The following is a 25,184-nucleotide window of genomic DNA, read 5'->3' as shown; positions in this document are numbered from 1 at the left end:
ATGAATCTTACTGTACAGGCCAGGGTCTGTGTTCTGTCCACTTTATCTTGCAAAAGTGCTGCAGGACCTCCCTGGCACCTGGGAGGGCTCCTTTAGGAATTAGACTAGTCTAGATGTTTACCCAGGCACGGGCCAACCTGCAAATTACCCTGGGAGAGGTCAACTGGGACAGAATAGACTGCCTTAGTTTATTAAACGTAACATTATCCATTGAACTGATCTTATTGAACATGTACATTATCCATTCTATTCTGTTATTCATGTCTCCAGAACTCAAGCTTTTTGGAAAGTAATCTACAGATCACCTGAATGCTTGGGTTTAGCTGTATTTTTCGTTTCCCTATACTTAACTGTCTTTCCTTATACTTAACTGTCTTTCCCTATACTTAACTGTCTTTCTGCGTATCAAGGGACAGGACTGTGGTAGTGCTTGCTGTACTTAGTAAGTTACTATCTGAATACTCCAGAACATAAAAACTCTCCTTCATACTCAGGCCTTGCTCTGGTCATCATGGAAGTATAAATAGTATAAAATACAAGGGAAAAGGGTTTTCTAAAATTTGGTAAAATTAAGGGGTTTTTGATTGCATTAGAAATTATTCCTAAAAATTAAGTAAAACTTGGATTAAATTAAAAATAATAATGTTTGAAACTGGCATTTTGTTCATTAGCCCCAGTCTTAGTTATTGTGAAATGAAAATTCATTTAATACTCATTACCAAAAGCAACCTTTAACATGCATATTGCTTCCTCAGAAAACTATAACTTGTTGCAGACTCAGATGTTTAAAACATTTCTATATTATTTTATGAATAAGTACAATTTTAAACAGTACATAGAATTGCCAGAAAGGTTACAGTCTGTTATTTTGGAAATGTTCATCCTTTTTCACACAGCTACATAGTGAGCTGAAAAGCCTGGATTTAGACTTAGGAGTCCTGCCTCCTATCTACATGCCTGTTTCTCTGACCTAGATAATACCCCTTGCCCATAGAAAATAATGTCTCTTTCCTCAGAGCTCTCTACAGTGGGATGAAAATTGTAGCTTTTTCTTTATTTTCCTGCAGAGTCATTGAAAATCTTGGTTTCCATTTTGATAATTATCATAGATTTGGAATAGAATGTTCCTAGGAATAACCATTTAATATTGATATTAATAGGATATTAATTAACATTTATTAGGATATATGCGCCTGTTCTGTTCTGCTACAGAGTATAAAAGAGCAGTTCAGGTTCACTGCAGGAAACTAAGAAGACACACCCAAAGAATCTTAGGGAGGTGCTTTTTTCCATCTTACCATGGTTGTAGTAATAATTATTTGCTTTCTTTTCTATCTTGCACTTGAGTGGAGCTCAGCAGTAGCAGAGGTGGCACTCATGGGTGTTTCTAGTGGATGAACAGCAGGAGAGAAACTTAGGACTCCTCTACTGAGGACAGTATTGATTCAGGAAACATAAGGAAGGAGAGAAAGAAAGGTCTTCTCCAGTCAGACTTGAGCCTGGTTGATGGTAAGAGCATCTTGCTCACTGTGACTTGATAAACGATAGTTTACTCTCTCTTCCCAGAGGCATGATATATTTGATCTAAAGACCAATTTTTTTTTTTCTTAGTGCAAGCTGTAGCCATTTCACAGATGGCACCATTAGTCTAGTCATTTGCAAGTCTTTGGAGATCTTTTTGACCTACTGTATAGGATATCTACAGATTTTTACTTATTACCTAGCGATGTATACAGCATCTGTGGAGATTATTCCAGCAGCACAACAAAGTCTTTTTTCTGGTTCACCTAAGGTGACATTACTTCTTACAGAAGTATTTCCATACTACCCATCCTAGTTCTTCTCCTACCATGAAGCCAAAATGCAGGAACATCACCATACAACAGGAAAAAATTATCATGCAATAGCTAAAAGTCTAAATCCTGTAGAAGAAAAAGGGGTAAGAAAGAGCACAGAAATGTATTTGCTCTTTTCCTCATGCCACAAATCTGGGAGAACATTGTCCTGCCTCATGTTTGGATGAAGCAAGGATATGTAAGCTGTTGTCTTTGAAACATTCTCTTTGTTCTGCATTGCTCCTGCCACTGAGACCCTTTATTGTAAAGGTCTTGTTAGCTGTGTTCTCCCACTAGTCAGCTCTGGAAGAGCACTTTTTCGTAAGATGGCTGAATTTAGTCTGGTGTTTTGATCAGGCATAATTAGGATACAGAATATTTCACCCAAGGATCTGACCCCTCAAAATGAAAGAATTGCAGAATTAGACCTCTGGTAGGCAAAAACCAACATGCACTTGGGAGATGGTGTAGTTATGAATAGATCTGTATTATGGCATAAAATTTCCAGGAAAGTTGTCCTGAGTAAAGAGTGTCTGTCATATTGTCTGTGCAGTCACATATCTCTTACTGGTAAACTTTTGAACCTTTATTGTTAGTCCTTATTCTGATGTGATTTCTATCGGTGTAAATCAGCAGGGACTATACTAAAAGCATTGTAACACCACCCAGGGACAGATTCAGACCAACTGGAAGACCAAAGGCCAGGAACAGAACATAAGGAATCCACACAGTGAATTTTAGCCAGTGCAAAAAGAGAGTTTCTGGTCTAATTAGCTGTGCCCAAGTGTGTGCATAGCCTTGCTTTCCTGTTCCCAGCAATCAAATTGTTGCTGATTATCTTCCCACAGATAAAATAGGACATAGTATGCCTTGTTTCCTTCCCTGTCTAGAAGCTGTTTCATCCTACCTAGCAGCTATTGTCCCCTCCATAATGTTGCCAAGGTAACACCTGTGCCCCAGTGTTTCCTCCTAAAATCCTCCCTCCTATGGCCACTATCTGCTGCTGTTGGCAAGTACAGTCATTTTCTCAGTGACCCCATCAGGCTCCAGCATGTGCAAATTGTTCCAGCTGGTTTTCAGCAGCAACTGAATTTGAGTATAAAAAGCCACTCCCCATGGAGTCTCCAGTTATTTCCTGATCTAATTCCAAATTGCCCTGAATATTTAAAAAATCTCCAAGGTTCTGTGTAAGCCCACCTAATAGTCATAAATACGGTGAGATTTGACTCCCACTTTTGTCAGTATAAATCTCTGAAAATGCACCAGATCTACACTGCTAGACAGACTTGGACATGGCATGGCTTGCCAAAAGACACAGGTTTGGGTCTTAAACGATATTTGCTACATTTGAACAAGCAACTTATTATACAGACATTAATGAGACTTGGAAATCTTTGAGATGTGTTTTAGCTTTGAGTGATAATGTTAAAAATTTAAACTGCCATTCTCTGGCAAGGTTAGTGATTGTGATTGCATAGATATTAAAAAGCTTTTTAAAAATTCTTGTCATGTTCACTGCTGTTTGTTTCAAAGGGGAAAGAGAAAAGTGGGCTGGGAACAGAAAGGGGGGATTCCAGTAGTGTCCTCATTTACAATTTCTGTTAAACAGAATGTTTTAACTTTGCAATCTGCAACTGAAAAGTGTTTCTCAAAGGCATATTTAGAGGACCAGTGCATGAACACTCTTGTTAATAGCAGTTTAGTTTTTATGGTTCCATTCTTTCATTTTGCCCCTGCAATATGGAAATGCTCTAGGAATGTTCCAGGAAAAAATCTGGTATTAAAAAATCTGACATTCTATTTTTTTAATGCCCAAATGCCTTTGCATCCACAAATGTCTTTTAATATGTTCAAAAAAAGTTACAAATGTGCAGAGGATTTTGCATTTACCAGCAAACTTTGTAGCCCATTGAAAATGAAGACTATAGGTCCTTCTGAGCTGTTCCTGGGTAAGAAAAGAATCACTGTCTTATACAAATTTATTTTTCACTACCATTGAATGAAATACAGAATTGGAATGTCATACTTCTCGATGTATATATGTACTTAGTAGTCCTATGAAGAAAGGATTCTCCCTTATCATACAGAATATGAATGACTCTGCCATCTGTGGTTTTCTTAAAATGCCACCTCCTCAGAAAAATAGGCCTGCAATCGCAAATGCCACTTGTCATCAACTAGTATATGTCATGAATTTTCAGTGCCCAAATGTCAGAATGTAATATAGTCTGGGGATCTGTGTGTGTGTGCATCCCCAGCAGTGCCGTATCTGTGCTCCTGCTGAGCAACACAGCAGACCCTCTAGGAAATGAAGGAAAGTGCTGAATGTGTAAGTACAAGTCAAAAAGAGATGTTATTAGGTCTTTCTTCCTTTTTAACTTATAAATGAAAATACACAGGCAAAAAAAAAAAAAAAGGCTAGACTGTTCTCTGTCAGTTATTGGGTGTTTAAAGTAGCAGTGCCGTGAAGTAGACCTGTTTCTTCACTCAGGTGAGCCAGGATGGAAAAGCCTTGCTGGATGTTCTACAGCGTCCCTTGAGCCCTGGCAACTCTGAATCCCTCACTGCTACCGCGAACTACTCCAAGGCTGTTCACCAGGTATTGGATGTGGTGCATGAAGTCCTGCATCACCAGCGGCGCCTAGAGAGCATCTGGCAACACAGAAAGGTCCGGCTCCATCAAAGGCTGCAGCTCTGTGTTTTCCAGCAGGATGTTCAACAGGTAATGTCATTACTGAGGGAATTAAAGAATGGTCCTCCCTTTGTGGCCATAAAGATTGTTTGGTGACTTGTCTTGAGGATATTGCCATAACCAAGATTTCACATGCAGCTCTATCTATGCTAGGAATATGCTAAAATCCTAATGTGCCTTTTAGTAGTTCTCAGTTTCGTGTTGGAAATTATCAATCAGTACACTGATTATTGAGCAGTCCATTCCCCACAACGTGATACTATTTTCCATGGTTAATTTTTCACACATAAGCAATTAGCTATAGGTACTCTACTGTTCTTGAAAAAATGATGTTTAACAGAAAAAGAATTTCAAGTGTAAAAAGCAATTGAGCCGTGGCATATTTCACCTTCCTATGTGGAAACAATGCAGATAGAGACCTTTTAGTGGTGATTAGATGATCTTTGCATTATTATCACTTTTGGAGTCCACACAGCTGTGGTATACGTTTGCTGCCTTAAATAGCTTGTACACCTCCATGTACAGACCCCACTTCACTTCTGTACAGCTTATACCGTACCTTCTGAGAACACAGGCTTCAGGTGAATAACTTTTATCTCTCAAAGGAATCCATTTGAATCCCAGTACAACAGCATAACTGACAGTAAGTATGAAATACCATGTTTGTAGCTGCCAAATATGCACAATCAACAGATGTTACAGGACTTTGCTCATCAAGGGTGTTTTGGTTTGTTTAAGGAGCCCCATTACAGCCTGAAGCAGATGTTGGTAGCAATATGGTACTTGCTTTAAACGAAGAGACTGAAAGCTCTAATCATGTTTATGGAGCATTGTAATGTCCCTGGGGTTCTTTATGTCATTGCCTTCCTCCAAGGGAAAAATGAGGTGGAGACAGAGTGACAAAGCTGTCACATACAAAATAGATGTGAACCACCAAGGACAGGAGATGGGGAACTTTTCTTCAACATGCAAATTTCTGGTCCTGGTAGTGCCATAGTTGAAGTGCAGCAGCACAGACAGCAGCTGCAGTTGTAGATACCCTTTGCAGATATGCATGACCATTTATTTGGTAGTTGGGAAAATCTTGTCAGAATTTCTACCTGCTCATTTTTTTCCTATAAAACCACACAGATATTCATGTCATATATATTTAACTAAAACTGGGATTGAATGTAACAGATGTTAAATTTAAGCAACTTCATTTTTGTTGCATGTCAGCAAACACAGTGGATGCTAATGAAATTCACAAGCTGTATATTAAATAGAACATGTACTTGGAATTCAGCTAGAATGCTCTCTGCAAACTATACGAATTTTGGCATATTGTCTTAATACAATTTTGGGATTACAATCTCAAAAATCAAGGGTTGTAAATTCTGATGTTATTATGCTTTTTCCACTTGTAGTATATAATGTCAATTAGAATCCATATTATCTTAAGTATTCTTCATCCCCTAGGGTGATTTACACTTTTGTTCAATCCTTCCAACCCAAAACTTTCCCTCTTACATCTTCTGAAGTCAGCAGAAGTGTTTATCAGGTTGATTCATGAAACCCATTCAGACTTGTCCTTCCCACATATGCAAGGCAATGAGGCTGTGTCACTGCTTTTCAAAATGAACATCTTTTGTACGTACTGTGACTTTTGGTGAGGGGAACAAACAGTAAAAGTAACTGGAGTACAATTCCTTTAGAGAGCATCACTCTATGTGAGTTCTGTTGGCAGCTATCTTTCCAAGTTTTTTTCTTAAAGGGTAGTTATTATCTAGGAAGCGACAACTTAATGACAGACATGTTTCTGTCCTAGCACACACTTATCACGGGAATCTCTTTGTCCTGCAGAACGTGGAGAGGAAGAGATGAATCATTCTGTTCACTAAACATCTGTACTATTCAAGATAAATGCTTTGTAATTCATAAATGAAATTATCAGCTAAACAGAAATATGAAGTGCAGATTCCATGAGGAGGAGGAAGATATCTGAGTATGTTTTTTTTTTTTTTAAATAATAATCTCCTATATATCTATTCTGCAATTCCTATTATGCCTATCAGTTGGCAGGTGAAGATGTCTGCCTGTGTGTTGTCACTAACCAAAAGTAACTTTTACCTACAATAATTTGTTGCCTTGGCAAAATGTAATAACCTTTAACCAGGTTCTTCCTGATTCAAGCCTAAAAAGGGAAGATTTGGGAGGAAAAAACCTAACAGGAGAGCCCCAAGTTTATCAGACTTCACTGTCTTCTAGGCAAGGAATGATACAGGGTAGTTCCTCTAAGGAAGATGCTCCTCTTCTCTCTCCACCCAGCCCAAAATTAAATGTGTTCTTCCAGATGCAGTTTTCCCTGTAAGGATGTCCCGTGCTTACCCTCTCCAACTGTTGACCAGTGCAGTAAAAATTCAGGGAAGAATGATCTCCATGTCAGAATTTACACTCTCTCACTTGTTCATCTATAACTTTCTCTTCATGTGAGCTGTTCTGCATCAATCTTGTCTTAAAAGCCGATGTGAACGGGTTTTGACAGGTTTTGTTGTGTTGCATGCTCTTAATACAGACTCCAGGATTAATTTGCATCCTCTCAAGTCTGTCATTAATGGCATTAATAGTTTTTAGTAAGGACACATCTCTTACGAATCTTGAGAGATCAATTATTCCTCACCTAACTACTCTAGTCAGTCTTGTGAGAGGGATCAAGTGTTTAGGTGTGCACTATCAAGTGTTCATATAGAGGTCTTGTAAAACTGGTTAGCTGCTTGAGGGCTTTATGTAGGCCAAGTGGGTGCCTTTTGGACTGATTTAAAGGTTAAGCTGTGTTAAACAGACTTGTTCATATAATTCCTGAGTGTACTTTGCATCATTTGCAGGGCCAGAGTACACGTTGTATGCATTACTGTGTTCTCAGATAGTTCCCCACTCTCAAGGAAATCCTTTGGATACTGGCTACATTTCAGTTTGTACTGCACAAAACCTGGAAACATTGAAAATGAAGGATAAAAGAAATAAAAGTAATTTTTATTCTGAGAAAGAAAGTCAGGCATCCTTGCAGTCATGTCATAACCAAATACAAGTTGTGCTATAGAAAAAACATTTAAATAAACACTGTGTATTGCCAAGTTACAATATTAATGTAAGAAATGTTATGCTATAAAATGTCATCAGAAGTAAACACTACCTCACACCATCAGACATTTTACAAGATTATTAGCTATTACATCTATGTATTAAAAAAATTACGTCAATTTGTACACGCAAGCTAAGTTAAATAACGGTGTACTAAGGGCAATGAGTTATGAATATATAGCATTTTAAAAAAGGAAAGAAAATAAATGGTGTAAAACTGCATTTGCAGCCTTCACAGGAAATGGAGCACCATTCACACAAAACAGATAGCAGATAAGACAATTTGTGAGCTGTTATGAGGTCCTACACAGGCAGAAACTGACAAGAAACTCTTTTAACACCAAAAGTGTTTAGGTTTATTATAGGAATGTTGCATTGCCAAGTGTGTAAAATACTTCACTGCTTCAGTTGTTTTTTAAAAGTTCTCTGTCATTTCAGATAGGGAAGAGCTGGGCTGTTTGATCCTTTTAGAACACAGATGTGGGAGGAGGTGCTGAGATTCTGTCCTGCAAGGGAGGAAAAAATCCCTTTGACATTCATACTGATATTCTGTAATTCCTGCAGATGATTCAGCCCATTTTTGATAGCTTTTCTTTTTTTGCGTCTCCTTGCTCTGGGTCTTCCCCTTCTATTTACTAGCAGATTAGACTATTTACCAGCAAATTAACCCCATTTCCATCTCTGTTGATATTTGAAATTGTTCTCCTGTTGTCTCCAGTTTCCACTGTTACATTCTGATTTACTCTATCTGCCTCTGCTTGCATCTCTCCACTTTAATATGTTCCCTTTGGTCTCATGACCAGCAACACTGTGAAACAGCGATGGTAGCATAAGGGTTGTACCATGAGCAGATGTTACCAAGCAGCCACAGAAACAGCTAAAGTAAGTTTATAGCATTGTTCTTCACCCCATTGCCTCCCCCATCACTTTTGTTCCATACAGGCAAGAATTTCGTCTGAATTCTTTCACTTCATAAACTCATTCAAGTGAAGCTGTATAGCCTGAAGCATACCTATTAAAGTAGAAGGAAAATGGAGACACATCAGATGAGTTATTGAAATGGTCTGTGCAAGCCTTGAACTTGGAATTTTAAAGCACTTTGGTGGCAGAATAGTCAAACTGCTACACTTATTCTGCAGGCATCATTCTTTCTCACAGAAATTCTTAGCCTGACACAGGCAGCCTTTTTCACATGATTTTCTCAGAGACACTTCTGGTGCCACTTCCTTCTTGCTTCACTTTAGTTGTTGTGTTATCTTCAAAAGAAGAGCTGGAGAGTATGTGGATGTAGAGGTACTGTGTGTGCTGGTGGAGAGTCCTGGCTATGTACAAAGCCTTGAGTTAGCTGAGGTGGCTCTGCATGCCAAAATGGAACAGGCCTGTCATGTCAGCTGAAGGCTGGTGGTAAGCAGCAAGGTTACACAGACTCTTACTGTGAGAAGAAAGAAGAAAGCTGGCACTGTTGCCATGCCAGCTGTAGGGCTCTCTCAAATCCTCTTGGTTATTAAGGTCAGGCTAAACCAGTGTCAGGTTCACCTGGATTTCTTTAAATTTCTGGATCTGTGTTTTGTTGGCTTCATGCCCAGATACATTAATGGATGTAGCTTCGATTTCCTTGTGTGGTTATCTGCCTCTGGTGATGTATAAAAAGGCCATGTGGGCATACTGATATCATTACATTTACCAGCTGCCATTTTTGGTGGACACAGCAAAGTATTGCAGAGGAAAGGCTGTCTCTCTTCATAACCAAGCACTTCAGCTTCTGATGTGTCTGGCTTTTACCGGCCGACAAAACAGATCAGGGCATGATCCTGGCATCACTTGTATGGAAAAATGTCCTGCCAACATCTATCTGTCTCCATACACTACCTGGGAATACTGAATATGTGTGATCTATGTAGTCCATTTGCAGAAGAATGTTGGGCTATTTGAGGCAGTTCATGATTCATTTAGCTCTCACACAAGATTTTAGAGGATTAGCTCTGTATATACCCCCACACATGCACAGATACACTCAGTTGTTTTGATCACTTCAAGTCAATGAAAAGTTCTCCAAAATTCTGTAGTTTTCCTACTTGTCATAATTTGTTTGCAAGACAGAAGAAATCAGACTATATATGTCCTTTAGTTTTTTTGTTTACAATAATACCATTACTACCATATAACTTCAGCCACAGCACCCTGGAAAAATACATCACATTCTCTGTGCACCATCTAGGCAGATTTAGCCTGTAAATACTTACCACTGACAGATTAGAAATGAAAACATTACAATTCAAAGCATCCTAGAGAATTTTCTCAGTCCCTTTGATAACTTTATCAAGTAATGAGATGCAGTTAACTTTTACATGTTTACATTTTTGAGGTCTGACTGCAGTACTTTCTCTGAACTGAGAAGGTATATGTGACCTTACCAGCTACACAATTGCAGTGTTACTTGATAATGAGAAATTCTAACTATGTTTCTCTTGTCCCCAAAAATTAACAAAAAAGAAACTTAGGAGCCAATACTGGTGAAACTACTTGACAAAGTTCTCCCAATGGGTTGTCACAGGATAGAAAACAGCATTTGTTATCTGTGACCAAGAGGCAAATACCTCTGTTTTCACTAACCCTGTCCTTCTAGCAATTGTTGAGGCTGTGGAGTCCACATGTGGTTTATTACCTGATATAAATATCTCACCTCACATTTCTTATTGATCATACAACTTCTCTATATTGACCATACAACTTTTACCTACATGGCTCTAAAACGCTAACTTAATAAGATGTGCATGTGTTTCCAAACCCACATTATGTCCATAACATCCTCTTATTTACTGCTTGTCCGCTTGATTATTTAGGCAGTAAATGATAGTACCTTTATAGTAAAAGGATTTTTTGCTTGTTTGTTACCATGCACTCTTGGTCACAGACCATGCAATAAAAGCATCTTGGCAACAGCTTCTTTAGAGCGATTTTCATGCTATTCCTTTTGTTTCTGCCAAAGGAGCTGGCACATTTTCAGGCGATATCAGTGCAAGTCTGGGCAATGAAGAGAATTGCGGCCCCACTCACCTTCTGAAGAGAACTAACAACTAACCAGCACTGACACTGGTTTGAAAATAAAGTGGTGGTGTATTTGTGCTGATTAGTATCCTGCAAATACTATGAGAAGAATTCATTATTGCATAGCCACTTAAATAACACAAGGGTTGCTGAGTGACTTAGTTGCTTATTTTGAACTGTTAAAAAAGGACTGTAATTCCTTAATTTGAACCCACAGAGGCATGGGATTATGCAGGACTTTCAGAGGATTTCTACTGACTATGTATGTCTAAAATCTTGGGTTGGCAGACAGAGCAGGAGAATAAAAGCACCCTGCACAGCTATACAATCTCTACTGCTCAATGATCAGATTGTGTTGGTTTTGCCACACGAGCAGCTGTGCTAGGAAGGAGAATATTGCCCACATATTTTTTCAGTTTCTGGTGATTTCAAATGGATCTTTCTCTAGTTCCTTTAGCTTGCAAAGAAGTGGAACATTTATGGACAGTGTGCTCATGGTTGTCCAGACTAAACAGGACAGGCTTCTTGGTAAAAGAACACCGCTGAAAGAAATAACATCAATTTTCCCTCTTCAGCAGTGACTCTGGCACAAAAATCTGTCCTTCGAATGGCCACAGCATAGCTTCACAAGTGGGGAGTGCAAGTACGTGGTACACTGATATTTGAGCATGTTCAGACAATGGCTGTTGGTATAGAGCAAGGGTCTGTGTTTCTGTCCAGGCTGTCACATTTGCACCCTGTAACCAGTGATCAAGGTGTGGCATAGGAACACCTCAGAGATGTCTCAGGCTATCAGCCTGAATTAATTGCTTTAAATACTTCAAACTCATTTGAGAACTCTGTTCTAAACTTCTGACAGCACTTTTTAAAAACAGATGAGTATCATCTTGTATTTTTTTGTGCCAAAACTCTTCGCAAAGAACTATAGGCTTAAATTGTTACATTTTCATTTAATTATATTTATTCTGGAAATTCCTTAAGGGCTGCTGATTAACAGTACTCCATCGTCTTCATAATTTGATTTAAAGTGTAACTTGAAATTATCTGCAAACAACCTTTGTGTCTTTCTTCATCTATACAGTTATTAAGCCCAGCAGACAATTGTTCTTTGTGCTTTTCAGGAGTCACTGATTAAAAAATAATAATGATCACTTTTTAATTTAGACACAGAGCAGTAGTACTAGGGATATCAAACTTCAGGGGCCAGTTTCAGTTACCAACTGAAGTTTACTTAGCATTGATGTATGAGCAGTGCAAGAACACTTTGATGAGCTCCACAGCTGTCTTGGGAAATAGGATCTGAAGACATCTGAACCAGACAGCTTGATCTCTGAACCTATTGAAGTGAGAAGAGGAACTGGGGAAAAAAACTCTTTTGTGTCCCCAAAAGCTTGTTCAGAGCAGTCTGTCCTTCAAGACTTAGTCCTTCCAAATGGTCTGTTTTGCTGTTTCCTGAACTGCAAATGCTTAGATTCTTACTGAGAGCTTAGGAACCGCTAAGAAGGCCTTCTGAAATCCCTCTAGCATCCTACTCACTGATGTTTTGGATCTATCTTATAGTGAAGAAAGAGGATTTAAGTCATAGTATGAAGAAATGGAGAAGGTGTTATTAAGGCACAGCTAATTCTCTGTAGGTAGGTGCAACTATCCATGGTCTAGATTTATCCTGCCTGTGTTTAGGAGTGTAACTGAATCATCCAAGTCATGATCCTAATGCACAGTCTCCTTTTATAGTCAACAGAGAGACACTGACATCTTCAGAGAGTGATTCAGTCTGTCTTAAGATCTGAATTATACCCTGGATACTTCCCTTTCTTACTGCTGACTGTCAGGGAAATAATGATAAGGTAGGGTCCTCAGATCAGACCTTCCGTTTATTACCTAATGTTGGGTGAGATGGATAAGGATGCAAGAGCCCAGTCCTGCGTGGTGCAGAGCACCTCTAACCATCATACCACTCTGATTCATGCCTTTCTGACCTAGGATTTGCTTCGCAGCAAACTGCAAGGAAGTCAGTCCCAGACAAACTGCTAAAATTTGCTGTGATGCTTTAGCAGAATCATCCTCCTTATATAGCATATCCTCAATGTCTATTTTTGTGCCAGCATCCCTGAAAATATGACATGTAATTTATTGTTTCTGAAAGGCATCGTTGGCTCTCATTGTCATGGCAAAGGAGGAGAAAGAATCAGGATTGTCTGTTACTGATTAGGCCTACAAACATAGTAGGGCTGCAATAGTGAAGGAAGAGAAATGAAGTAGAATTTTCTCCAGAAATAAGTATAATTTTTGAAAGCATTTGCTAGTATGAGTAATTGTCACCAAGGACATGGAGAAAAATAACGTCTTTGAATAAACATAGACTGGAATGCCAGAAGGCTTTCTCTCCTGTAACTTTAAGAAGTAACAATAATAGTAGTGCTTCTTGCTTATTGTTTCTTTCATCTCAGGATTATGGGTTTTCTAAAAGGTTGATGTTGAGTGACTTGCCAAAGGTCACTGAAAACTTTATGACTAGAACTCTTCATGTCAGGATGTCTGATTCACAAATCCCTGCTCTAAACCCTCAAAGTCACTGCTACTCCAGTTTTACCCCTTATGAAAAGGTCTTATAGGATTTATTGGGACTATCTAAAAATGAAATAAGGTTTTGCTATGCTAAAAAACAAATATGCTATTTTAGGCATTGGTTTAGGAGTCTGAAATAGTCGTTCTTTTCTACTCCATTTGTTCCCTGTGATCTTTCCTCCCAATTATCTCCTCACATGGCCTCACAGCTTTTTCATGATCCTGCCTGTCACTCAGAGTGATCAGTCCTCTTTCATATTGCTTTTGAGTGATGGCCAACAAAAGGTATTTTCATTGAAGTAGGAAAAAAACTAGCCATACAACAAAGAGCATAATGATAGCTAGTTCCTGAAGTATAACGTGTTTTCCTCCACAGAGCAGCTGCTCAGCCAGTTGGTTACTCTTCCCCTCTGGTAATTAATTGCACTCATGGAGTTGAGTGATTATGTCTTGCTGGGTAGCAAGGCCCAGTTTAGGTTGAGCTGATCTGACACCATGACCTGTTTCTGCTGGCTGCTCCTCTCCATGCGAGTCATTACTCCTAACTCTCCTCCCTCTAGCAGCTCTACCTTACTCCACACCACAAACTACTTTTAGTAGCTGTGCTCCGTACGGCGATGCTTTGCAGCAGCTCTTTGCTCTGTTAGCTTCTCTTGGCTGTGCCTTGTTTCAGTAGCTGCTCTTTCTAACCAACCTGACTGATGAGTTCTGGTATTTCTATCCTTGGAAGAGAGGTTGTGCACTATTTAAGACTAAACACAGTGTTTTAGCTCAGCGGAGAGTTTTAAGCAACTTCTTTTGTTTCATATTCCTCATAGGGAACTCTCACACAAAGCTGCTTGCTTGTTTTTTAAAGTTGTAATCTTTGGATTGCAGTTCTGGAAGCTATTGCCTAGGCTGGGGTGACCCTTCAGGCACTTTTAGACAGAGCTGGTTGGCTCAAACTCCGGTATACTGTTACAGCCATAAACTTTCTTTTATGTTACTCTATGGTTCCTTTTTAACAAAAATGCCTTTCAAATGTGAAAACATGCAAAACAAACATACTTCGGGCCTGTCTAATAGTGTTTTGCCTTTCTCCTCCCTTTGTTTTGATAGTTCTTTACTTGTTTCTTTCCTGACTTTTGGACTTTCTTGGATGGGATGTGCTCTGAAGGATAGAGAAAATTACTTTTATTTTTAGCGTCAGCAACATCCAAAACATTCTGACCTTGAGACAGTTCCCTTCCCAAATAAGGAGGAAAAGTTGAGGGGGAGGGGAACCACTAAATGAAACTTTCTTTTTTTTTCCCTCTTCCTCCAGCAAAATGTAACTTGAAACAATCAAGATGCATTTGGGATATTGTTTCTGCTTGCTTACCTCCCCAGGATTTCAAAGCGAATGAAGTGTCAGGAAACCTGAAGAGAAGGAAGTTCAGGATGATGGGATGCCATATTCTGGGATCCACCAAGCTAGGAGAAAAACATGAGAAAGCAGACAGTTTTTCACAGAAAACTTCAGTTTGGGGAAAACCGAGCTTTTCATTGAAAAGGTGCTCTCAGGGGAAGTCCCCAACCACTTCTGTCACTCTCGTTCTTCCCATGACTCTTACTCCTGGAGTCTTTTAGGTGGCTTCTCTTTTCTCTCGAACAGCTTAAGGCTGTTTCTTGCTGAAAGTGCTTTTCGTAAGTCTGGTCCTACTTGCACATATATTCTAGTTTATTATTGTCTTACCAATGTGTCAGGGTACTCAGGGTTCAGCATCCATTTGTTTGCATCCCCACAAACAGCTTCTTGTTGCCATTATCCACAGTCTCCTTTGTTTAATCTGTAAGGTCATTGGCCTTTCACCCTTCAAAAACCTCACAGGATTTACTTTTGCTGTGACATGTAGAAGAGATCAACCATACAGTTGTGGGAGATTACACAGTGATGCAAACGTCCTGAGCCTTTTTATTTCAGCCCTGCTGTGTCTTGCATACTGAGTGCCCAGCTCAGCATGGGGTCTGCATGCTACATGCAAAGCTTCTCACCCACCACAGCAACTTAGCCCTTTCCCCACTTATCTGCAGTACTGAGCTGTGACTTCTCTGCCCTGGGTCACCATGTGTGAAGCGCAGTGGGTTTGCCCAAGCAGTGACTGACAGACAAGCAGTGCAAGCAGAAAAGATGCTGCAGTGGTCCTACAGCAGGAGAGATGCTGTGGTGCAGGTGTGAATCCCTGGGCAGGACCCAGTGGCACAGGAGCTCTGCCAGGAGGTCAAACACAGCCTTGTGCTGCATTCCTGTCTCCCTGCACGCAGCCTTACACATGAGGGTATCTTAAACTGTGAGATAAAATGTTTGAGACATCAGGACATTCAGGACACTTCTTTCATCCTTGTTCTGCTTCTCCTTCCCTACACGGTTTGCATTTTCGTATTTTGCCTCTAGTCTCAAATCAGGTCAGAGCCCTGTGGAGGAAAGGTTATGTTTTCCTAGATGTTGGCATGATGCTCAGCCCCAAAGGGCCCTGACCCTGGCAGGGGTGGTTAAGATACCTCAGTGTTGTGCCATCCTGGTGAGATTTTCTGTTACTGCGATGAGACTATGTACCAGGACCCATTTGTCCCAGTTGAGATTTGTTCTCTTACTAAACCTGTCTTTGCTGTGTGTTGTGATTGTAAGTCTTGTTAAACTAGGATGATTAAATCCTTTATTCCCAACTGTAACCTAAAGCAGCGCTTTATTTAAAATCCTGGTCAGTCAGCATTTTTCTCTGTGGTGAAGCAGTGAACTCAAGCACAGTGGGCAGTGCCAGTGTGGGGCCTGGAGCACAGAGCTTGCATTGAAGACTGCTCTGTTGTAAAGCTCATCCTTGCTTTATCAGTCCTTCCTAATTGTTAACTACCTTTAAATATCTTGTTTAAACTAGTAGCAGTTTAGGTGGGTTGATATCATTAAAATGTAGATGGTATTGTCTAAACTAGGAGAGCAATCTCAGGTTAGTGCAGTCATAGCAGTTCCAGACACTGACCCAGAGCACTGAAATTAGGAGCCAACCATGAAGGCTGCTCTTTTCCTACTAAATAGGCAAGGTAGGTGCCTGCCCAACTTACCTTAACGCTATTATACATCTGCCTACACTAGCACAGTTATGCTCTGGTTACAGCTGGAGCTGAAAAAACATGTAGTAAGCGTGTTCAGGGTTTATTTTATTGTGGTTTTGGTTTTAATTTGTTTGCTGGTGGTGGTTGGTTGGTTTTTGTTTGTTTTTCCCCGGAGTTTTTAGTGTACAAGCAAACAACCCAGTTGGGGACAGTCAGACCTAAGACTAGAGCTGGCCCCAGCCCTGACTGACCCAGCAGTTGTGCCCTGTAAAACTAATCTGAAAGGATAAACATGGGACAAGAAATGGAGATCTGGAGAAAGCAAAATTGCCTCAGAAGGAGCAAAAGGAAAGCCTTGGAAAGAATGAAATCTCTGTTCTAACTGGTGCTGTGGACCACAACAACCAAAATCTTCTGTATCCCCTAAGTAAGAAAACATTTCTGTATTTCTATGTACAACCACTGATAAGAAACTGAGAGGGCTGATTAGTTGTACTGATAATTCATCACACTGCGGCTAAGTGCCAGGTGTGATTCCTGAATATTGGAGGAAAGACTCACAAACAGCAACACCAGCAGCATAGCTGCAAAAGAAATAATCTACCTGCCAGCCCTGAGAAACCTCATGCAGAGCACAGCAGCATCTTGCTATGCTGATGCAGAGCACATTTTCTGAGCCTTGTACAGAAGGAACATGCACAAATGTAGTTATTTATAGCTTCTCCACCCACATGCAGTTTTGAATCTTGCTCTAAAAGAAGTTCAGCATTTAAAGAATACAACAGGGTTTTTAAATGTGAAGATTTTTTTTTTTCTTTTCTTTTTTTCTTTTTTTTTTTTTTTTTAATTTCCTTGAAAACAATATTCTGGGAACATTAGTAACAATCCAGGCATTAAGGAAGAAACATTAGTTCTTCATTTGTCTGTCTATTGTTCTCTTCCTTGGAATGTTTTTAGAGGGGCACTTGCCAAATATTATCAAGTAAAATATTTAATCAAGAAAATGGAAGATAAGTGAGATACATTTGATGAATGGGAATTTTACCAAAGGAAAGCAGTGTTAAATTGGAATAAATTCTTTCCCATGGTAAGAGAGGTACATGTATTCCCACTCCCTTTTGGGGAGCTTGCATCCTAGCTGACAGCATTTAGTGAAGGAGCAGGTTGGGGTTGTGTGACCTCAGCCAGTGCCCAGAGGAAATGGGCAAGTCCTGCTCTCCAAAGGCCCAGCTACACCCAGCCAGTTCTGCCAGAGACCTGAGTTGAACATGCTGTTCTGAAGGGAGAGACATGACTAAATCCTGCATCTCACTCATTACTGGATCAGCTCTTTTCTTTACACTGAGTAAAGGTGGATGGAACCAGAACACATCATATTCTCACTCTTCTACAAATGCATGTCAGTTTCAAACCATCAAAATATGTTTATAGATGTGAAGGACTGTACCAGTACATAATACCCATGTGCAGAAAGCAAACATGAGGATATTTTTACCTTGTAAGCCTGTGAAAAGGTAAGGAGTTAAGTTGGAGCAGCTGTGTGGGAAACCATGCACACCTCATCACGGCAAGAAGTGAGCAGACTTGTTGCCCATGGGAGGGTGACATTTCTGGGAGCAGGCAAGAGTATTTATGACTATTGTACAGATCTGTAGATCTGTAGTAATGTGAAAGTTCCTGGGGGGAGTTGGGAAATGGAAGAGCTACTGCAAGCTACAGCCTGAATCAGCAAGTCACCATCAACTTCTGAGAGTTCTACCAGAAACATTGAGAGGAGCCTTCTGGGTTCTCAGGCCATTGCCATAGGACACATTTAAGATGCTTTCACTTGATCATGCTGCTAACTTTGGAGCGCTTTCACAAGTGTTTTTGCAAAATAGAAGCTGCTAAGAAGAGGGTAGCTAGAGGAGTTGTTATTCTGTCGTGATTTCCACTGTAGAAGCTGTTGATGAACAAGGATCCTGCTGCTGGGACTGTCTTGTCTGGACAAACTCCTACAGTCCTGTTTCCAGATGGGCTTGTAGGATACCTGTGGGTGTTAGAAGCAGTGAGGAGTCTGAATAAGACTATGAACATGTATTTTTGCATATTGAGGACTTTTTTGACACTCTTCTGTGTTGGTGGATGCACACGTCTCAGTAATTGTATAATTTATTGAGAAGTGTTCACCAGTAAAAGCTGTGCTTTGCAAGGCTGTCCACACTGCAAAGAACTTTTGGCAAACTAGTGGATTTTTTAAAAATACAGGGGTTAGATTTTTGTTGTTAAAATGAGAAATTGTGCAGAGGTGAAACTTTCACATAATGTCCAGGAAGCTAATAAAAACACCTAGAATCTGATTTCATGGGGGCTTCTCTTTTTGGTTGGATGTAGACAAGGGAATAAAGGAAATTTTTTAAATGTTGCGATTGGCTCTGCATTTAATTGCCCTCATTAATTTAGTTGCACTATACGGAAAAATAGTGATAGGTCTGTAAGGTTGCTTTTCCCTTCAAGGGTAAACGGGACTGCATGTTTTTTTCTTTTGAAAAGACCGTTTTAATTATGTGGTGGTATTTGGAATAACTACAATTAGAGAGGAAAAGCAGGGAGTGATTAAAAAAATCATACTTAATAGCAGCTGCATTAGTTCTCTTTTGAAAGAGACCCAGCCACAGTTGAGTATATACATGGAGGAGTTGTGATGAAAAGAAGGGGTAAAGTATGGGTGATAAATTTTCGACTGACTCTGGGCAAGGTTGTCTGCTGCAGCATTTTAAGAGGAATCTTCCTTGATAAAAGATTGAAGAAGTATCAAAATGAAACTTTCTTGTCCAATCCTCAGACTGTGTTAATGGGTGTAGCTTTGTTCACTCAGTTCCACCCTTACTTTAAAAGAAACAAACGACAACAAGAAGAAACCTGAGATTGCTTGGTTGGTGATAGTGGGATACACTGTTGATCTCAAGTCAGTTTGAAAGAAGTGACATATTACTGACCATCTGAGCTGAATTAAATACAGAAAAACTTGCTTGGCTGGCTATTTAGTTTTCTGAAGATGAATCAGTCATCTTCACATGGACAGGTCAAGCTATGATATTTCAGGATTTATAGCTATATGATCAGCAGTAAAGCATTTATCCCACAGTGAATTTGGAGTGTCTTGCACCAGGTTTTAAAGCCCTGCCTTTCAATGGATTGCCTGCTCACTTTTGTATAGCTGCCATGATGTTGTTTATGATATTTCAGTATGTTCTTGTACTGGAAAAGGTTCCTGGAACACCCAGCTAAATATGAAGCCACATATTGGTAGAGACTGCAAAAACTTAAAGGCAGCTTTCACTCCAAACACTTTATTTGTGAGCCTTGCTTGTTTGAACTGTAAGTGTGGTTAATGTCATTTTAGAAGTGAGAATGAAGGCATTGAAGTTGAGTCATTTTCTGAACTGCAGTGCTGGGCATTGAACCAAATCACTTGAATTCCAGCCTACTTTTGATATGAAGTCCTGCTGCTTTTTGCTTATTTCTTACAACTCTTGCATAATTTGTCATGCTTAATCAAACCGAGTGAACAGAGTAAGGTGCTGCTTCCTTCTACTGCTACTGAACCGCACTAACAGAGCTGTATCTGTACACTAGGAGAGCAGGTATCTGCATTAACCTACGCAACTTGTAAGATGCTGTCATATGAACTACATGTGTTCAGAAGCTGCTAAATAGGAAATAGAACATTGTGTTCAAGCACGTGTCCAGAGCTTCAGATTCTGCTGATGCATAACTAGCCCCTGCCTATTGACTTTACAAACATGGGGTCTTTGATCTGTGTTTGCTGAAGGCAGTTGAAACTTTGCTGTGGATTTTAGCTGGAACAAGATCTGAGTTTTTAGAGTCAGATATAGATGTCTCTGAAATTAAAAATAATGTCACGGGAGCCAAAGATGACGCTTCTCATTTAAACATGAGGTGTGATTGCCTTCTTCAAAAAAACTGTTTTTTAAATTACTGTGCCACCAATGTAAAATTATAATGAAGAAAGAAGTGAAAAAAAAAAAGTAGCTCAGTTTGTATTAGGAGGTAAAAACTACAAATGAGAGTGGCTGAGTTTTGATTCGGGTTCTATTATAAACTGTTAATAATAGCAGGAAAAGCTAGAGGACAAGTTCCTTTGTGTTTTGGTGTATTTTCTCAGCTAGACCTTTACTTGACATTACCCTGCTGTGACAGAGCCGGGACTAGGAGGGGAAAGAAATCTATTTTCAGCAATGATGTGGAATTCAACAAAGAAACTATGTTTTAATTTAAATCAGACTTGGTGTGCATTTTATTCATTAAAGAGGATTGGGATTTATTAAGTTTCCTCGAGTTGTTGTTGGTTTGGGGGGATTTTTGTTTTGTTTTTCTTCTGATTCTCAGTGTTTGTTCTGTCTTCCCTGGTGCTGTTGCTCACACCAAATTCTCCTAGAAGGCCTGGTAGCCAGCCAGGCATTGGGCTGCTCATGTAGCCTGTTAGAACAACATTTTCCAGGAGCAGATTTAGTTCCAATGGATAGAAGATGACAATCCCACTCTGGCTACTGCCTCCACCCGGTCATTCAGTGGACTCCCTGGCAAATGTGCAGTCTTTATCACTTAAATGCTCTTTCCTTTTACCTCTTAAGAAGGGATTGGTTTGTGGGCATCCTGAGAGAACGCCTACTTTGAATTGTGTTGCACATGTGTATATGATGTGTAGCTTCTAGTTCTTCTGTTGTAAGAAAATGAATTATTTATCTTCTGCCAAGAGATTCTCTGTCTTGTATCTGCAAATTTTAGTTCTGTCAGTGTTACTAGGCTTGTACAATTTTGAAGGGCTTTGACAGAAAAGATCGGATTTTGTTGCTGTACAGTAAAATAAAACATTTTCAATAATCTTTGGATGTAAATTGTCTGAGAAAGCACAATCTGAAACAGGAACCTTTTAACTACAATTCCTGGTTACAAAAAGCGTATTTTGCAAAGGCAGAGTTTCTGGAATAGGGATTTTGCACATGTAAGGCCTTGGAGTTACTAAGCACTCATGACAGCAGTTACAGAAAAGGTAAAGAGAAGTTTTAATTCTTGTGAGTGGAAATGGTGATAAGACTTTTAACCCACAAGATCTGAAGTGCCATAGAAATTTCTGGTATTATACCAGGACTCTAGTTAGCACATAGTACCTCAAGAGCAAGCAATAAAGTCCACGTAGTGGCAACTCGATACTGTTTGGCTTCCTTTCACTGGCATAAGCCTACCAGATTTTGGAGGCTCTGTCCATGTGTTTAAAGTTAGGCAATGCTTATGCACCTATTTGAAATGAGGCCTCATTTAAAGTCGAATAAATTTGGTATACTTCACAAGAGTTGCTCTGGAATTTATTACAACTCTGCTAAAGTTACTAAAGAGTTAACATAACCCCTTTGAGCTGTGCCAGGTTTGTACAGTTTTGAGATCAAGATCTGACTCTTAAGTGCTTAAAGTGTAAAATGGTATAATTATTTTCATTTTTCAGAGTAACCTAGTTTTAGGAGACACTATGGCAACAACAGTGGGTCTTAGAGGAACAAAGATTAATAATTCCCTTGGCCAAGGCAGTTCAATGTATCATCTCACTCAGGAGCAAGGGAACTATTCAACACCAGCCTGGGTCAAACACAGAAGTCAGGATGTCCTGTCACTGCAAGCACAACATGCTGCATCTTATTAATGTGGGTTTAATCACCAGCTTACACTTCTCGTCTCCCTCCTGTAGGACAAGGGCAGGGTTCAGTGACTGGTATATTTGAACAAGCTTCTGTGTCCTTCTCCAAGTCATTCTCACATCATCTTCCTCCATTGCTACTAGAAGAAATACAATTTAAAAGATGTGAAAATGAGCGAGTTTTTCAAGTGACTTAAACAACATATATGGGTCCTTAAAGTAATTAATTTTCTACTCCTTTCAGGTTTTGTATTCATGTAAAATGGGAGCAGAGCATGGGAACTTGCTAGGGAAGAGTTGCCTCCCAAGTGGACTTTAAATTAAAGTCAGATAAAGTTGTGAGGTGGTTCATAGTGCTGACATTTACTGATTAAGAAAGATACCTGCAGAAAGAGGCTTCGAAGAGCTACATTGGAAATGTCTACCCTTTAAAAACAGTGCTCATCATTTTTGTGCGGCTTTTTGTTTGGCATTCATTTGGTTGTTTTGGTTGAGTGTTTTTTTGGTGGTGGTGGTTTTGTTGTTGTGGGTTTTTGATTTTTAATTTAAAAATAAAGTTAACTTTTTAAGCTATTAAAAGAATTGACCTTAACTGCACTAATGTAATCATCTTGCCGTATTCCTATCATACAAATTAGCCTAGAGGAAGAGCAATTACCATCCCAGAACTTCACTTAATTATTGCTTGATTACTTCTTCAACCCTTCTTTTAAAACCATCCTTCTATTTATTTCTTCTTACATTTTCCTACTCTGTCCTGTTCAAACTATCACCATTCCCTGCAAATGGACTCTCAGGTATGTTTTTCCTTGATGTCACCTGGGCAGTATTTATTATGCCAGTTCAGGTGTGCCAGAGCTCTTGGACTTCCCATCAGCAAGAGCTGGATCATGAGGAGATGCCTCTGGAATTGTTTCTCTTCAAAGCACCTGCTTCCTGATGCTGCGCTCAGATGAAAACTGTCTGAGTTGCCACTATTATTATTTTTGCAGTTCCACAGATCATTCAAAAGGGACAGTTATGGCTATTCTTCCTCCAGGTAGCATTCTGAATCTTGTGGTTATCCAGCCACATAATGACTGTAATAGCTAGCGCAGTCAGCCTGCTGTAATTGTACTGGAGTTTTATTTGATTTTCTTGGTGACCTGGGTTTGCCGCTTATTTTGTTTGGTATGTAATTGTGCCCCTGAGGAGATAAGGAGACAGGAGATGCACATCATCATAGAAAGAAAATAACACTCCTACCACTTTTGATCTTAAACTAGGTGAAAAAAAAAAAAAGGAAATATTAAAATCTTATTTTTAAGATGTGTATCCTGTAGCGTTCCCACCAATAAATGTTGCTGCCATCAGATGTGCTTCTTGAGCATTTGGTTTATGTTCTCCTTCTGTTAACAGGCTCCTAGCAAACATTTCATGCTTTTGAGCCTGTTGCTATATAAACTTTTACTAGCTGGGATTGAAACAGAATTACAAATCTGCATCCAGAAAAGAAAGGGAGCCTCCTCCTCGCCTCCCAGCCTCACATACACACTTGCTGGAGTCCCATGGAAGCTCCCACTTTCCTAAACGGAGCAGCTCATTTATTTCCTCCTGTGTTCTAGGAGCTGCAAAGCAAAGGGAGGTCCTGGCCCCTGTCCCAGGCAGCTTTCAAACTAGTGGAAGTCCAGCAGTAAACACATACTAAAAAGAGAGTTGACATACACTGAAGTTACAAAATATATTTTAAGTTTCAAAAAACAACTAACATGATGGATCTATCTGTAGCACAATATTTTTATTCCAAAGAATGAATGACTTGAAGCCTTTTTCTAGCTGTTTTGAGAAAAAATAGCTTTGCAATGAAGAACAGTTTGGAAATTTGAAGATGCAATTTGGAAGACACTCTTAATTGCGTTTTTAACAGTGTTTTCAAGCTGTTTACATTTTTAAGGAGTAATTAAGTTATTTTAACTAAGTCATTGTAGCTTCAATGGCTAGCTACATCTCAGGATGTTAATGTTCGACAGTAGAGCAAGTTACCCGGTCTGTGCTCTCAATTGAAATGTTTAATGTCTATCTTGAATTATTACACGGTTATGCTAGTTCTGAAAACATTTCCTTTCCTCAGGGTAAGGGAGAATGTCTCTGAACACACTGACAGGTAGATGTTTACAAGTGCTGGTGATTTCAGGTTTAATTTTGACCTTTCAGAGTTGTTCCTGCATTTGCCACAGACTTATTGCTTAACATTTCTCGTTGTTTTCACTGGGGAGTAAGTGCTTTGTATCCATCCAGATTTATGTTCTTGCTGCTGCTTTGTTCACTCAGTTATTCCATACCTCAGCTTCTCATTTAGAGCAATCTTTCTGTGCTTTATATGATGAAAACAGAGATGTGATATTTCTGCACGTTTGCAGATTATTGTGAGCTCATTAAATGCCAAATGATTTGTATAAGGGAAAACATATTAGCTGCTCATATAAATGCCGAGGATTCTTTTCATGATTAGGGCTATCAGATTATCAGAGCCTCATGCTAACATCCTGTATTCTGCCAACTTGCTGGACATCTCAACAATTCACTCAGTCTCTTAATATATACAAATATGTTTCCCCCTCCTTCTAGGCAAAATGAAATCATAGCATTTATGTATTTCACAGAATGGCTGTGCAAACAAATGCATTGAAGACAGGAGTGGCCCAATATGTTAACACAGGTTTGAGAGCCACAGAAAATGCTGTTAAGCAAGTTACTCTTTAAAAAGCAGTCATTTCTTTCTTGTGGGAATTGTGGCAGAAGCAGAGTTTATGGAACAATTTGGACCAGAACTTTTTAAAGAGTAGATAGGGTCCATGAGATCTGAGACTTGGCATTCTAAGCAGAGAAATGGCATAGGAAAGAAGTCGTTAAACAGGATGTTACAACCAGGGTCATTAGTGGATGTTTCATATATATATTTAATCTTATCTTCTCATGTAGTGTTGATTTATTAAGTGGATATACAATTTTGTTATCCTTATGGCATATTTTATATTTAATCTTATAAACTAAAGGATCTGGAAACCTAATCAATACCTGCATAGGTGACTTTCAAGAGAAGCTTTCATGTTTCAGGAAGGATTTGGTGAATCACCAGATGGTGCCCTTCTGTGTTGGGCAGTATGGAATAACGGCC

At 39.4% G+C, this 25,184-nt stretch overlaps 1 protein-coding gene across 9 annotated transcripts in view; it reads left to right on the top strand.

The window, feature by feature from the left end:
- KALRN (kalirin RhoGEF kinase) overlaps positions 1–25,184 on the top strand; it is a 505,770-nt gene that overhangs the window by 240,878 nt on the left and 239,708 nt on the right. For all 9 annotated transcript variants that reach the window (XM_065841448.2, XM_071810806.1, XM_071810810.1 and 6 more), the window contains exon 10: positions 4,327–4,557. In XM_065841448.2, the coding sequence (XP_065697520.1) occupies positions 4,327–4,557 (231 nt within the window). The remainder of the gene's footprint in view (positions 1–4,326; positions 4,558–25,184) is intronic.

Source organism: Patagioenas fasciata, chromosome 7, assembly GCF_037038585.1.
Source record: "Patagioenas fasciata isolate bPatFas1 chromosome 7, bPatFas1.hap1, whole genome shotgun sequence".
Lineage (NCBI taxonomy): Eukaryota > Metazoa > Chordata > Aves > Columbiformes > Columbidae > Patagioenas > Patagioenas fasciata.
Note: the sequence above shows the minus strand (reverse complement) of the source record. Positions and strands in the feature narration are given on the sequence as shown.